Raw genomic sequence first — 14,439 nt, 5'->3', positions numbered from 1 at the left:
GAATAGAAATGACAGCATCAGCGCTACTGCTCTGCCCTGCTTCTAATCCTAAGTGCACACATGTCAGGGCTGGTTCAATCACACTGACGTTTCTATTTTAATCCAGCTGTGTTGACAAAACCGGTGGGAAACCTGTACGGCTGGGTGTTCACCTCGCTGCAGAACACGCCTGTGTTGTGAGTGACACACACGGAAAAGCTATCAATTGTTTTGGTTATTAGCATCGCTGTGGTGTGTGTGTGGCTGTGGGGAGGCAGCAGGGTGGAGGGAGGGTGGCAGAGGTGGTGTGTGGGGTCAGAGAGGGAGGTGAGGAGGAGAGTGCAGGCGGGGTGGAGACCAGTGACAGACGCCGTGCAACACAAGAGTGAGAGGGGTTGAAGGTGCCGAGCTTGTGATCCGAGAGTGCGGAGGAGCTCCGAGACTTGCTCACAGACGTCATTGGAAAATGGTTTGGTTTTGTCTTTTCTGTTGCGTGGTTGTTGGTCAGAGCCTGTCGTCTAACCATGGACTCAAGTTCTTCCATACTGGGGTCCATTTTTACATTAGATTCGTGGGGAAATTCAACGTGTCACAACAGTTTTTGCTCATGAAATGTGGGGTTTTTTTGCTTAACAAACACCTGTACTCGGCGAATGTCGACATACGTTTCAGCTGCATCTGCATAAGACTATATTTCCATGCGGCATGTTTTTGTTGCGTTTCCAAACAGAAAAAATATCACTCCGGCATTTAAATATGACTTGGATTTTGGGCTGTAACGACTTTTAAATGGAATTGGAAACGTTTCTGAGAAGAAAGTGTGAAGCAGGATTTCCACCCTAATCCTGAAAAATCTGCGAGGAATGTCGGACTGTGGCAGAGTGTGCAGGAGCATCTTTCTTCCGTGGACGCATCAGTCCCTCAATTTCCTCCTGTTTTCTGCGTCTTTTCTGGCCATAAACATTTTCCCTCCTGCTTCTCCCGCCAGCACCTGGGGGCCACTCTTCTGCTGCGCAGCATGCGAACGGAGGATGTTGTCTGAGTCGGGCCTCGCTGCTCTGCGTGTCTCCTCATCCAGAGGAATGAGGGCGCTGCGGTGCTCGCTCTGGATTGTCACCTTCCTGCCTCTGTGCGTCACTGCGGCCAGGCTGCCCAGCCCTCAGCCCACAGGTGAGTTCCGTGCCGATTCACACGCCTTTCGGTGACAAACTTCGAATAATATCTGCTCGAAATATGGTTCAGCCACGTCATGGTTTTATCAAATCACTGGTAAATCCTAAAAAAAATGTCTTTGGAGTCGGATGAGAACAACAAACTATAACAGTCACCTTCATACGCCGCATTGTCTCCTGATCCACTTTACATGCTAATAAAGCATGGGCTTTGAAGCAGGTCTCTGAATGTTCACCACTTCAAAACAGAGGATTTCAAAAGATCCATGTTTGTGGCCGAGTCGTTTTCTTTTGTTCACGAGGAGAATTTAATTAGACTCTTGGTTCGCTGAGCTCCGCGCGTTTCTGTCTTTGTACTGGAAGCAGAGAAATACCCGAAGATCAGTCCAAAGTAAACGGAGGCCGTGTTTGCTTTAATCACTCCGTATTGAACAAAGAAAACTAACACTGCAGCATAATCTTTTCTGATGCGTTAGCCAACTGTGTTTTTTCTTCCTCCCCCACTACTCTTTCACTGGTGTTTGATTTATTAAAGGCTCTTAAACAGGTTTTACACGCTGCGTTGCCTTCAGTAATGTCGAAAAGTTGTTACTGTGACCAAGACGTTTGGCTTCGCAACTCTCACATTCTTCAGTTCCTACACGTCCGTCTGTCAAGCTTGGCTAATATCTGCCGTTTAAAGTGTCAAGAGCGCTATCTTTCATGACATGTTTCTTATTTAGTGTAACTATTTTCATGAAACGTCTCACCGAGCTTGTGTGCGGTTCCTCAAGGCACTCCGGTTTCCTCCCAGACAAGCCTCATACGCCTTCAGGAAACTCATCCACCTGTTAGGTTGATGCTAAATATGACCGTTGTTGTTTAGAACTTCATTATATCTATTGGTGCATAGTTATGAAAACATTAAAACCAGTTGGATTTCAATGATATTAAAGTGTTAACATACATATTAAATAGGCATATTTACAAGGACCCCTAGTGGTGAGCAAGTACCAGCCCTTGTTGCCCAGAAAAGTGCCCACTCTGGAGTCTTTTTTCTTAAAAAATACACTCATGATTCTTGATAAAAAATACTTTTGGGTCATGAGACAACAATTTCCTGAATGGCACTGCGGCACTCATAAGCCCCTCCCCCTCCTCATGCCGATCACCTTCTTAAATCAACTATAAAAATATTTTATTGCGATGGGTTCTGGCTTGCGCACCAGACCCTCCCAATTTCTGTGCTTACATAACAGTCCCACCACTACAAGTCCCATGATGCACTGCAGTAGTTTGTCTACCCTAACAGTTGCTTAAATAAACCTGTTTTTATTATGTTGAGAATCCGGCGAGCCAACTTTGTTTTCTTGGTCCGAGCCACGACTTTTGATCGCGATTAGTGTACGTTTCACTGCTGGCGGCGCCGCCCTGATAAGTGTCACGTTAAAACGGAGTGTAACAAGAGGCATGTTGTGATTGTGTCCGCCTGACTGCTCCCCCCGCCGGGAGCCTTCACAGCCCATCATGCTTGGCATCATCTGAAAGCCCAGCGTGTTTATTTAAATCACTCCGGGTGGCAGGTACAGGGCCTGTGATCCTTGTGTACAGGCATGGTATGTAGCCTTGTTTAAATAAAGCCTCAAACCGGAGAACCTTTTCAACGTCCCTCGTGGCAGAGGCGCTAAACTTGACCAATAAAACGTGTTCCGCTGATGAAGCAGAGACAGCGCGCACTCGCTAGATGACAAATTCCTGAAGTCGATAAGGATCTAATTTTCATTAATGACTAATTTGTCGAGAAAAACAAGGGCGGAAGTTGAGCGGACGGCCAGGTGCTGGTCGACCCTTGGCCTGCAGCCCAGTCTTTTAATTTCACAGATGGACAAGCAGTAGGAATGAAATGACTGTTTTCACCCGCAGATGGCTTGATTTCCTGTCAGTCACCACATCGGCGGGCGCAAACTTGTCCCGTCTAGCTTTCACTTCTGCCTGCCTTCAAGTGACTCCATCAGTGTGGGCGCTGTTTTCTTGGTCAAAAGAAAGCGGTCCTGGGTTTGGCTCTTTCAATAGCTCATGTTTTCTCGAAGGAAAACATCGTAATGAAAGACCAGCAACGCTGGAAGAGAGAGTGCGGATGGTAATTAAAGCTTCGCAGTAGCAGTTGCTACTTGTTATAGAACGACAAATATAGATCAAGATCAACAAATTACATACAATAACTGAGTGAGTTTAAGAGAAATCTTAAAGCATTTTTGCTCCCTGAATGTTGTTTATAAATATTCAGGGGATTGAGAGGTTTCCGTTGAGTTCTGTTTTTTCCCCCTAAACTGTGATTTTGCGTCATATACGGAGTGTTTTCAGTTGTTTTTGTCGATTTGTAGTTAAGTGTGACTCGTTCAGGTTGTTATTCTCATGTCGTTCATGCTTATGAATATTACAGCGCCATGCATTAGCTGTGTACCACATCATTTGAAATGGCTGTGGGTTGACAAAACTGATCAGGAATACAAATTTGGGCCGTATTATCTTGCAATAGCTGTTGCGGCACATTATGGGACTGGAGTTCTTCGCTGGGACACCGTTGGGCGTGAGACGTTAAGTGGCCAGTCAGATATAGTAACGTGTTAAGTTGGGCAGAATGAAATCGTAGCTCATGTTTTTCTTGCCGATCACTGCCAAGAAATAATCCTTCATTTCACAGAGCCAGGTGACCAGCCTTTCTCGGGTGCCGTTTTAAGACGGAATCGACCAAATCCGCTGCTGTTTGGTGTGTGTCAGATGCAGCGTTCTTTGGCCACCTGAATCTGAAACGTTTGCAAACGTCCAGAGTGAGAACTTTCCTAAAAGAGATTGAAGACAGCTGCTTCCGCTGAGTGCTCTCCCTGTCTCCCGGAGCATCCCGCAGTTTTACAGTCTGAAGAGCGTCATGCTGGCAGCAATGTTGAGCCTCGTCACATCAAACCCCTTTTATTTACCTTTAAAGTGCTCAAATTGCCATATTTTCGCTCATGTGTCCGCAGCTCTGCCAAAAGAGACGATCTGCTGGAGGGTGAAAACAGCGCATTTTCAACACTTTAAATGTAAATACGATGTGAAGAGTTTATGATTCAAGTTCAGAACATTGCTGAGATTGTTTCATGAGTCAATCTTCGATGCTGGACCCTGTTTTCAAAACTAGAACGAGAGGATCATTTCTGCAGGGCAGACAGCACCAGTGCACCCACGACTTATAGACCGTTTTGGCTTATGCACGAAAAATGTCTATTTTCCTTCTTAAATTTCGTGGGTGCGGCTAATATTCCGGTGCACTCTATAGTCCGGAAAATACAGCACTATTTATTTATATCCCATGGATGCGTTCTGAGAGCAAGGTCCCTACTCCGTCCTAAACACTAGAAACGCTGTGGGCCAACTGAAGGTCACTGGGTCACTGTCAGCCTGTGGCCCACGCCCACAACTTGTCTGTAGGCCACAGCGCGCTGTGAATTATTACACCTCATTATTGCCCTTTGAAACCATCCCTGCATGTCACTCTTTGAATTATGGATGCAAATTCTGCTGCGCTCACGTGCATCACACGTCACACACTTTTGCAAACCTGCCCTTGTCCTGCTCCAACGTGAAGGTTCTTCACCCGCTGGCTGACAGCCGCGTTGACGTGCGGCAGTATTTCATTACAAAGCTCCCCTTAAGGAAATCGCTGAGATACTTAACAGATAAGGCATGTACACAGGGAACAAAGAGCAGCAGTGTTCTCTGCGGTGGAGTTTGTTTGGTGCGTTTCAGATTGTGTCATAAAGGCAATGTGTATCCGATTCCCAACCGGAGAAGGATCCTGCATCCGCTCAAAAGTGAAGAGTGGAATGAAGCGATGGATTTAAGGAGGCGCTGGCGTATGATCTGAGCCGTGTCACGTGATCCACATCATATTCTGAGAAGGGTCATCGCACATTTTCCTTCACTGCTGGAGGAACTTTGGATCAAGTAGTTACTTGTGGGAATCTGTGTTGTCAGAATGTGTTTAGTTGCAGCAACAGATGGTGGTTTGTAAAGAGTCCAGGTCTTAGATTGTGTCCCATGTCTCCCTCTAACACCAGCACTTGGTTCTGGGTGCCCTCCACTATGAAGCTCCCTCCACTATTAAGCTCCCTCCACTATGAAGCTCCCTCCACTGTGAAGCTCCCTCCACTGTGAAGCTCCCTCCACTGTGAAGCTCCCTCCACTGTGAAGCTCCCTCCACTGTGAAGCTCCCTCCACTGTGAAGCTCCCTCCACTCTGAAGCTCCCTCCACTATGAAGCCCCCTCCACTGTGAAGCTCCCTCCACTGTGAAGCTCCCTCCACTGTGAAGCTCCCTCCACTGTGAAGCTCCCTCCACTGTGAAGCTCCCTCCACTATGAAGCTCCCTCCACTGTGAAGCTCCCTCCACTGTGAAGCTCCCTCCACTGTGAAGCTCCCTCCACTGTGAAGCTCCCTCCACTATGAAGCTCCACTATGAAGCCCTCGACGACCAAGTGAAGTGACTGACGTCCCTCAGAATTGGGTCGATACTTGATGAGGTCACGCGTAAAGACAGCGTTGTATTGTTCATGTTGTGGGACACGGTGGAGCATTTGGCTCGCTGGCGTGTGACACCAGAGAAAGTCAACAAAGGCAACAGTCGTCCTGGCTACTAACATGTCCCTGTTGTCCTGTAAAAACATGGTTTTGAAATCAAGTCCTTTGGTGTCCTGGACATCTCTCCACACTTCATATTCCCACTTGGTTTCAAGTCAGCTCTGGAGCACATGAACGTGCAAAACCCAGTGTTAGGGTCAAAACCCAGTGTTAGGCTGAGGGATGGGACACAGCCTTAAACACATCACTGAACTGTCTGCAGACTCTTCGCTGTTCCCGACATGCAGGAAGAGTGTCCCTAATGTGGTAGCCTCAGTATCACCAAGCTAAAACAGAGCTCCTCTAGACAGCATTCAGTGTCCTCGCATGAGAAAGCAGGTGATGGTGCTGGACCTTTCTCACCGGCGGGGCGAGGAGATCCCCATCCTGGAGGATTCCTCCGGACGGACGATGTGCGGAGACATTCCTCGTGCAGCAACTTGTAGTGTTCGCTGGCTCGTATCCATCGGAGCGCTCAATCTCTGACCACTAATCAGAAGCAGAGCTGTTCTGTCTGGCTCGGCTGCGTCCAATTTACATTTCTGTGAATAGAAACAAGGAGCTGAGGCTATATGAGTGCGGGCAGAGCAGGTGTGTGCTCCTTATTTATTTCATTTGAATCTTCTGTCTTCGCCGCTTCCACTCTTTCAAGCACACCATCCGAGTCTTGTTCGCCGTGAACAGGTTTCTTTAAAAGCAAGACGACAAGTGAATTCTTGTTCTGTGTCTTCCTCCAGCCACAGTGGGGTCTCCCCTCCACCCCCTCCCTGCACATCTGTTTCACCCCCGACTTACACACCCAGGGCAGCTGACACATCTAATATTGAAACCAAGGTTTGCCACCCCTCCCCCTGCCCTCATGTTATTTGGCTGGGGGAGTCAAAATAATAAAGCCTTGTGCTGTCTGCAGCCAAAGAGAAGACCCCCTTTCACCCCAGGACCAAGAGCAGTGCAAACGCTAAGTTAGTGCAAAGCTGAAATTGGTTTGAGCTCATTATATTGCTGCTAAATGTAATCCTAAGTTTGGTGATGAGTTTCTTCTGACCAGTAGTTTCTTAGCATTGACCAGCCACAGTGGTACTTGTCGTGCCTCAGTCCAAAAGGTCAGGCTGATAGAGAGAAATCCATCAAATTGAACCTCCGTAAAGGAAAAATAAACCGTGGAAATGTCCCAAATTTCGTCCCAAATGTGTGTTTTTGAGAGCATGCGTTGGTCATGTATGTGAGATGGCGTCTTTACAGGGACACAGCTGAGGAGTCCCTGCAAATCTGGGCTTCAGTAGCAGAGCTGAAGATGTTTGTTGGTGTTCCCGATGATCAGAAACACATGGCCCTTGATCCTGATGGCGGATCGGACCTAAAACTTGACGGCGTGTTGGACGTAACTGAGTCCCTCTGCTCTAATAAACAGCATCATTAACAGGGCTGTTAACACGTGTGCGCTGTTATATATTGGAGGCCTGACAGTAAAAATATATATGTTATAGCCCCATAGAAGTGTGTTCCAAAGGTGCTCCTTTTATGTTCCTGCTGTTTCCTCACGGCGGCTACGGCTGTCGATAAGTGGACTGGGTCACGAGTTGCAGATGTCACAATCACCCGGCGCCTCTGCTATCAGAGCAGAAGTTCACTTGTGGGTTCAGGTCAGGACCAGAGACCCTCAGAAATATCTCAGACCAGGAGACGTGTGGGCGTCATCGGAGGTTGTCAGAGTTTTAGTTTTTACATTGCGTAATTGATATTCATCTGAGGCTTTTTATTCATTCCTGTTTTCATTTAAAAGAGATTTATGCCTTGAGAAGTGGATCAATTGTATTGATATTTAGAGTGTGTCACCACAAAAGAGTGCCGACGGAGCGTTACTTTTGCTTCCAAAGTCTTGGTTTCTCCATTTGTTTTGGGAGCATGAATCGATAGGCTGCGCCAGCACGCAGGTCTGGAGGACTCCCACCCTCCAGACCAGCATCCACTCGCCCTCAGCTTGTATGTTTAAAAGCCTGGAGGAAGATCTAATCGGATTGGTTCCTCCGCGTTGTTTATAAAAGTGCGATTATGTTGTAACGCAGCCTTGCACACTTCAGACATCCTGACCATTGTGGGCTTCTTATACTTTGTCTGCTGAATTGAAACTAGGCCAGTTCGTCTTTGGAATGACAATTACCGGAGACCCAGCCCTTTTTGGAGGCTGGTGGATCGGGGGGCGATGATGAGGCTATGAAAAAAGGAGCAAAGGCACTTGGCCAAGATGGATGTACAGTAGCTTGTGATGTCGCGGCGCGGTGGGCGAGGAGGGAGGTTGGCACAGGCCTGGGCGGGATGTTTAGCGCTAACGTCTATCTTTAACTTGCTTTTGATGGAGCTTGGCAGAGGAGAGGGGCAACAAGCTGGGGAAGCCCTCCCTTCCCCTCTCCGCTCCTTTCTCCTCCACCTCTTGATCTCGGCCGAGCCATCACTCTTTTCTCGGCGGCCCGTCTTGGCAGGCTTCTCCACACCGGTGTGAGGTTGTCAGGCTGGCCCAGATTAAGGCCATTGTCCGAAGGTATTTACATCCGGCCAAACCATATTAAACAGAGATTAGGGTTTTTTTTTCCTCCTCTCTCTTTGCCCGCTGCAGAAAAAGGAAGGGAGAAAGCGCTTGGGGGTTAAGGATTTACTATTGGCATAGCTGTGAAATGGAGGAAGAGAAATGTGCTTTTTATGCAGAGAGGAGTGGACGGTTGGTGGTAGTTCTGGGGGGACGCACTGGATCCTGTTTGAAGGTCGGACGACTTTGGCTTGTCGAGAGGCGGCTGGCTGTGCCAAATGGCTGGCAGCCGGTCCGCTTCCTTTCTTTTTTTTTTTTGTTCCAAGATGGAGGGCAGTAAAGAATCTGTTGGCCGAATTCAACAGGAAGACTAATTGCTGTTGTTCTCTGACTAATGAAGGCTTGAATTGCCAGAAGATTTCTTTACTATAGGAAGTGGAGGAGAAGAGGAACAGCCAGGACGGGCATTGTAGGGAGATACGTGATGGTGAATGTTGCTCACTGGGTGTCCCGTGTACTCGCTGTCTACTAGACCAGTTTGGACTGGAGCTACTATTGAAGGCTTCGTGTGTCGGCGGGAAATGGCTGAGGCTCCCGTCGGACCGTTGCGACCCAAGACGCAGAGAGTATGGGAACAGTTCATCGCATCTTCAACACTCAAATATATTTTTTAAATCACATTTTGAGCAGTTAAAAGGTAAAGTTTCCAAGTGTTTTTGTAGGATTGAGCGCAGATTTTATACGTGTGCTGCCGTACCAGCTTAAAAATACGCGAGGATTGTTGCCCTTAAAAATCCATGTACTAGCATTGTTTGAGGTGCAAACTGAAAAAGAACCACAACTTATAGTCCTGGTATTACAGTGTATTTTTTTTTGTATTACTACGGTATATATTTTATATCACTACAGTACAGTACAATCAGACGTGCTGATATATTCATCACCCTGGTCACATGTCATTTGCTGACTCGTCATCTAATCATTAACATAGTGGGGTTCAATATTATAAGTGTAAGACAATATTGATACACTCAAAATCATGATTCTTGATTGTGAAATATTGTCTTGATTTGAAGCCAGCTGTAGCAGTATTTAACACATAGATATTTGGAATATGCTGCTGCATTTGTGACGTGTTTAATACTGAGGTTTTCCTTGTGTACGTGACTTTGTACATTTTGTGACTGTGAAATTTAACTGAAAGTTTAACTGGACTGACGTCATAACAATAAACTTGTTTTCATGCACATAATATAGTACTGCAGTATCTGATTCCCCCTTGAACTGATGGCTGTTATGACGGAATACATTGCTGAACTTACCGCATCGCAATGTATCGTATCACCTCTCCTGTATCGTGATACGTATCGTATCGGATGATACCCGCCAATACACAGCTCTAATCAGTATAGTTGTGAGTTGCAGCTCTATGATCAATATGTGGTGGATCTGGTGAGAAAACTAAGAATAGATGAACATTTTTACCTCAGTTGTGATTCAAGAAAACAGTCCGACACTACTGACACCATGCGCAGCAAATACCACTGGACACCAAAGTCCGATGTGGAAGACGATGAAACTGGAGAAACCCCGTGGCCTGCATGTCCCAGCAGGACAGTTATGGAAGGCGTCTGGAGATGCCTGCATGTTAGCAGAGTATCAGCCAGTCGTATTATGTACTTCACATTCGGCTCGTCTGTGGAGTGTTTATGTTGTTTTGCATGGACACTTTTTTCCCGTCACCTTCAACCTTTCGGACTCTGGCCAACACACATGAACCCAGTTTGCTACACCAACGCATCTGCACTCTGAATGTCTCCACCATCAGTGTACGCTGCGTCAGACTCGGGCTAATAATCTGGAAACAATCACTGAAATGTGGAAAGTGTTTTCTCTCCCTGTTGAGCAGCAGTCCAGTCCTGCTCAGTAGCAGCAACCAAACATCTCATTACTTCCAATAAAAAAACTCCATTTGTTGTTGGGTTCTTTGCCACTGGTTTGGGAACAGACAGCTCTGCGGGCGCGTGTTTTATTTATAGCGCAGGGCAGTAAGGAGGAGAAAATGAAGGCCTTAATGGAGAAGGATGTTTCCCAGGGCTGTCTGGGGTTGGTCATTGTTAAAAGGAGTTAAAAGTATGGCTCATTTATGTGGCACCGACTGGACTTACTGGAGGCCTCTGTGGTTCGGGGCCGGGGGCAGATTGTCCCTAAAACTAAGGTTCATTTTGCTGCTGGTGCTGGTGTTGAAAACATCATCATATTGAAGAGTTTTACACAGCTAAACATCCATGTTGCCTGACACAGCCGCAGCCTTGGTGATGGATTCTGAGCCTTAACCACGTCCTGGTCTTCTAGGATCCTTCACTCAATCTTCTTGCGTGTGTGTGCGTGCGTGTGTGTTGGTGAGGCATGAAAAGGCAGCCATGGAAAGGCCTTCCAAATAAAGGGGCCTTTTCATCCCCGAGGCCGCAGCCTGCCTGCCGGCCCCTGGACAAGTTTGTGGAGGATAAATAAACCTCTTCAGACGCACAGAAAAGATGGAGCCAGCCAGCGTCACGTTCGCGGACAGTCTGCCGTTGTATCTCAAAGAGCGATTTGATATTATTTTAAAGGGTCGTCTGTAAGGGTATCGAGCCGTGGGGGGTGAAGGGCTTGGAGAGCAAGGGCCCTCTTGATGTATGGAGTGACCATCCAGCACATACACACACTTGTTTGGTGGTCACAGACACACGTTCTCCGCAGAGGAAGTTCCCACCCAAAACGTTGTATCTCACACACCTCAGTTAGCTTTCATTTTAGCCTATGTAACGCTCCAATGTTTATCATATTCTAGGTCAACCAAAGGTCAGAATCTGAATCAGAATAGCCTTTATTGTCATTGTACCACACGTAGTAACAACGAGACAAGACATAAGACATAACAGGGAGGACAGAAGTAGTGATCACAGTAAGGACAGAGAACACGAGGCAGGAGGCAGGCAACTAGGTCAAAGCACCTGTGAACGAGTCACCGGACACTTTTGGTCACTTCTGATTTGGGTTGTCGCAATACTAAAATTGCTATTTTAAGACAACAATTTTCTGTACCGTAAAAACATTTTAAACATTTAAAAAAATGACAACTTTAAAATGCATTATAAATGCTAAACTTTAATAACTGAATCTAAACTAAATAATGCTTTGGTCCACATACACGTGCTCTTTATTCATACTGCTTTAGTTATATGGCTTTTAGCTAGAGTGCCGTCAAAACTGAAAAACATGAGAAATTGGACGCCCTATTTTTTCAGTAGGACGCCCTAAATTTCGCACCATCACTGTCTGTATAGTGCTCTAACTGCAGTGCCACCATACTGGTTCCCATGGAGAGGGATTTCTGCCCAATAATTTAGCTAAATGTGAGTCACAACACTGGCATTGGATTGGTCGACGTGGGATTCAAGAGTGCTGTTACTGACGGAGGTTGGGACAGTGATGTTTAGGTTTAGCTTAGTTGCACTGGTTTCTCCTTCAGTCTCCCTCCTGATCTTCAAGCTTCAAAATGAAGCCGACAGAGCTCAAGCGGAAACTAACCTCCACCAGCGGACGGTCAGAAACCCTCCAGAGGCTCCAATAATCACATCCCACTTTACACCTTCCAACCCCCAAATGACATTTGCATTTCAAAGAGCGACATCTGAAGCATCAGTAGCCGTCAAAAACAAGCCTTTCTGCCTTTTGTCTGACAGTGGAAACATTTTCTTGTTTAAATGTCATCTGGTTCATTCGGAAAATTTCATGTGTTTGGCCTCGGGAGGTGTAAACATCCAACCGGCGCACAATAGGACGCCGAAGCCTTGTTCCCCTGATCAAAGAGAGCGTATTCCCTTTAGTGCATCATCAGACAAATGGCTTTCACGTTTATTAATTCCTCGGTGAAAAAGTTACATCGCACTCATCAATGATTGAGTGCATGACCAACAACTGAGAAAAGACAGATCTATCTATCTATCTATTTATCTATCTATCATCTATCCATCCGTCCATCCATCCATCTATCTATCTATCCATCCGTCCATCCGTCCATCTGTCTGTTCATCCATTTATCTATATCTATCTATCCATCCGTCTGTTCATCATCTATCTTACCATCCATCCATCCATCCATCTATCCATCTATCCATCCATCTATCTATCCATCCATCCGTCCATTCATCCATCCATCTATCCATCCATCCATCCGTCCATCCGTCTGTTCATCCATCTATCTATCTATCTATCCATCTATCATCCATCCATCCGTCTGTTCATCATTTATCTATCGCTCTCTCTCTCTATCCATCCATCCATCCATCCGTCTGTTCATCCATCTATCTATCCATCCATCCGTCTGTTCATCCATCCGTCCGTTCATCCATTTATCTATCGCTCTCTCTCTCTCTCTCTATCTATCCATCCATCCATCCATCCATCCATCTGTGATTGCTCTCATAAACTATTATTATATAATAATAAAACTGAGATTATTAGGAGTTAAATAGTCAATAAATTATTAAATAATAGAATTGATTTACTATTTAACTCCTAATAATCTCAGTCAGACCGAGCCTTTATTTTGTCGGTTAAGAGCTGAAGATTGAAATATACAGTATATTCTGATTTTGAATACAAGTTAAAACAAGTGACACGCTAAAAGACACGTGTCTTGGCTGTTTGTAGGAGCGTTCACGAGCCTGTGGAGACAGTTTATCTTCATCCACTGCACCTCCGCGGGTTTAAGATCTGGAGATATTTAAAGCCCTGTTTTCCTTCTCAAAGGTCGTAGGTAAAGTGTTAGTGGGCAGTTCATGCTGCGTTTGGATTTATGTTCCGCGCACCAGTGCCTCTGTGTTTTTCTTTTCCTGAATGGCTCTCCTTGTTTGAAGAACAACAGTTGCCACTATATACACTTTGCAGGGAGCTGAAAAGACACATTTTGCATGATGGTTATAAATAATGTTTCAAAAAAAAAAAAGTGGGGGTGGGTTCAAGGGCGTGTTTCTTCTGTCACGTTCCCTCCCTCCTCTCTGATTTCTGACGTTGCAGAATCACTTGACTCCTCATCCTTGGGAATGTCAGCGCCCAACACAATGGCTCAACAGTGGGTGTGTCTGTGCACATCAATCACGCGCTTAACACACCTCGCGGAGGCTCTTGTGTGTTCAAACAAGTGCGCGATGTGTTTCCCAAGCGGCCTGTTGAAAGACGGATGGAGCAAGCTCTTGTGCTGCATTGTTGCCAGCGTAAGAGTATGTTGTGTTTGCTTCGCGCTTCCACTGTAACCGAATAAACAACTCAGCACAGCGAGACAATGGCGGTGATTTATCTCTTCAGTTCACTGAAGCTGAACATCATCCCTCAAATTGGACTCAGTAACCTCATCTTTAAGCGTATTTGCTCGTGTGTTATCGTCCTTTATACTCGTGAATCTTCTTCATTGGTTTGTAAGCCACTCTGCTTTGCCTCTTTCAGAGTCAGTGTCCAGCGAGGCAGCCTTCCTGGAGGACTATGTCCTTGGCATGGGCGACACCTTCGACATGGCCTGTGACCTGGACGACCCATCCGAGCCCATCGTGTGGTACAAGGATGGCGCCGGCCTCGTGCAGACCAACCGGACGCGGCTGGGTCAGAGATTGCTGCGCATCATTAACGTGTCTTACGAGGACTCGGGCGTCTACTCGTGTCGACTGGCCCAAAGCAACACGCTGCTCAGCAACTACACCATGAGAGTGACAGGTAACTGGGGTTTGGTTTGGTGGCTCAGGTTTAAAGCTCATGCAAACAAAATGGCTGCCACAGAGTCGCATCTCTCTGAAACTAGACATGTTTATCACAGGATACAGATTTGATTTGACTCAAGCGTAAGGGCTTCAATTGTTGCACTGCATTATGAGACCCGTGGGCCAATATTCATACGTTCTTTTTTTGCCATACTAGAATAAAGTGTAATTGCATATCCACTCATGATTTATTTTTGTTTAAATTTCAGGCAAATTTATGCATTTTAAGTCTTTTCTGTTCGAGACCAAAACAGTGTAAATAAATGTATTCTTTATTGGAAGTTCATCAATATTACTCTCTTTTTCTTTTGTTTAATGTTTACAAGGATT

General features: G+C 46.1%; 1 protein-coding gene across 4 annotated transcripts in view; it reads left to right on the top strand.

Moving 5' to 3' along the window:
• The window catches only part of fgfr3 (fibroblast growth factor receptor 3), a 56,257-nt gene that overhangs the window by 4,643 nt on the left and 37,175 nt on the right, over positions 1–14,439 (top strand). For all 4 annotated transcript variants that reach the window (XM_053844279.1, XM_053844280.1, XM_053844282.1 and 1 more), the window contains exons 2-3: positions 968–1,149; positions 13,802–14,065. In XM_053844279.1, the coding sequence (XP_053700254.1) occupies positions 1,011–1,149; positions 13,802–14,065 (403 nt within the window). In that variant the 5' untranslated portion in view covers positions 968–1,010. The remainder of the gene's footprint in view (positions 1–967; positions 1,150–13,801; positions 14,066–14,439) is intronic.

This window comes from Synchiropus splendidus, chromosome 16 (genome assembly GCF_027744825.2).
Source record: "Synchiropus splendidus isolate RoL2022-P1 chromosome 16, RoL_Sspl_1.0, whole genome shotgun sequence".
Taxonomy (NCBI): Eukaryota; Metazoa; Chordata; class Actinopteri; order Syngnathiformes; family Callionymidae; genus Synchiropus; species Synchiropus splendidus.
Note: the sequence above shows the minus strand (reverse complement) of the source record. Positions and strands in the feature narration are given on the sequence as shown.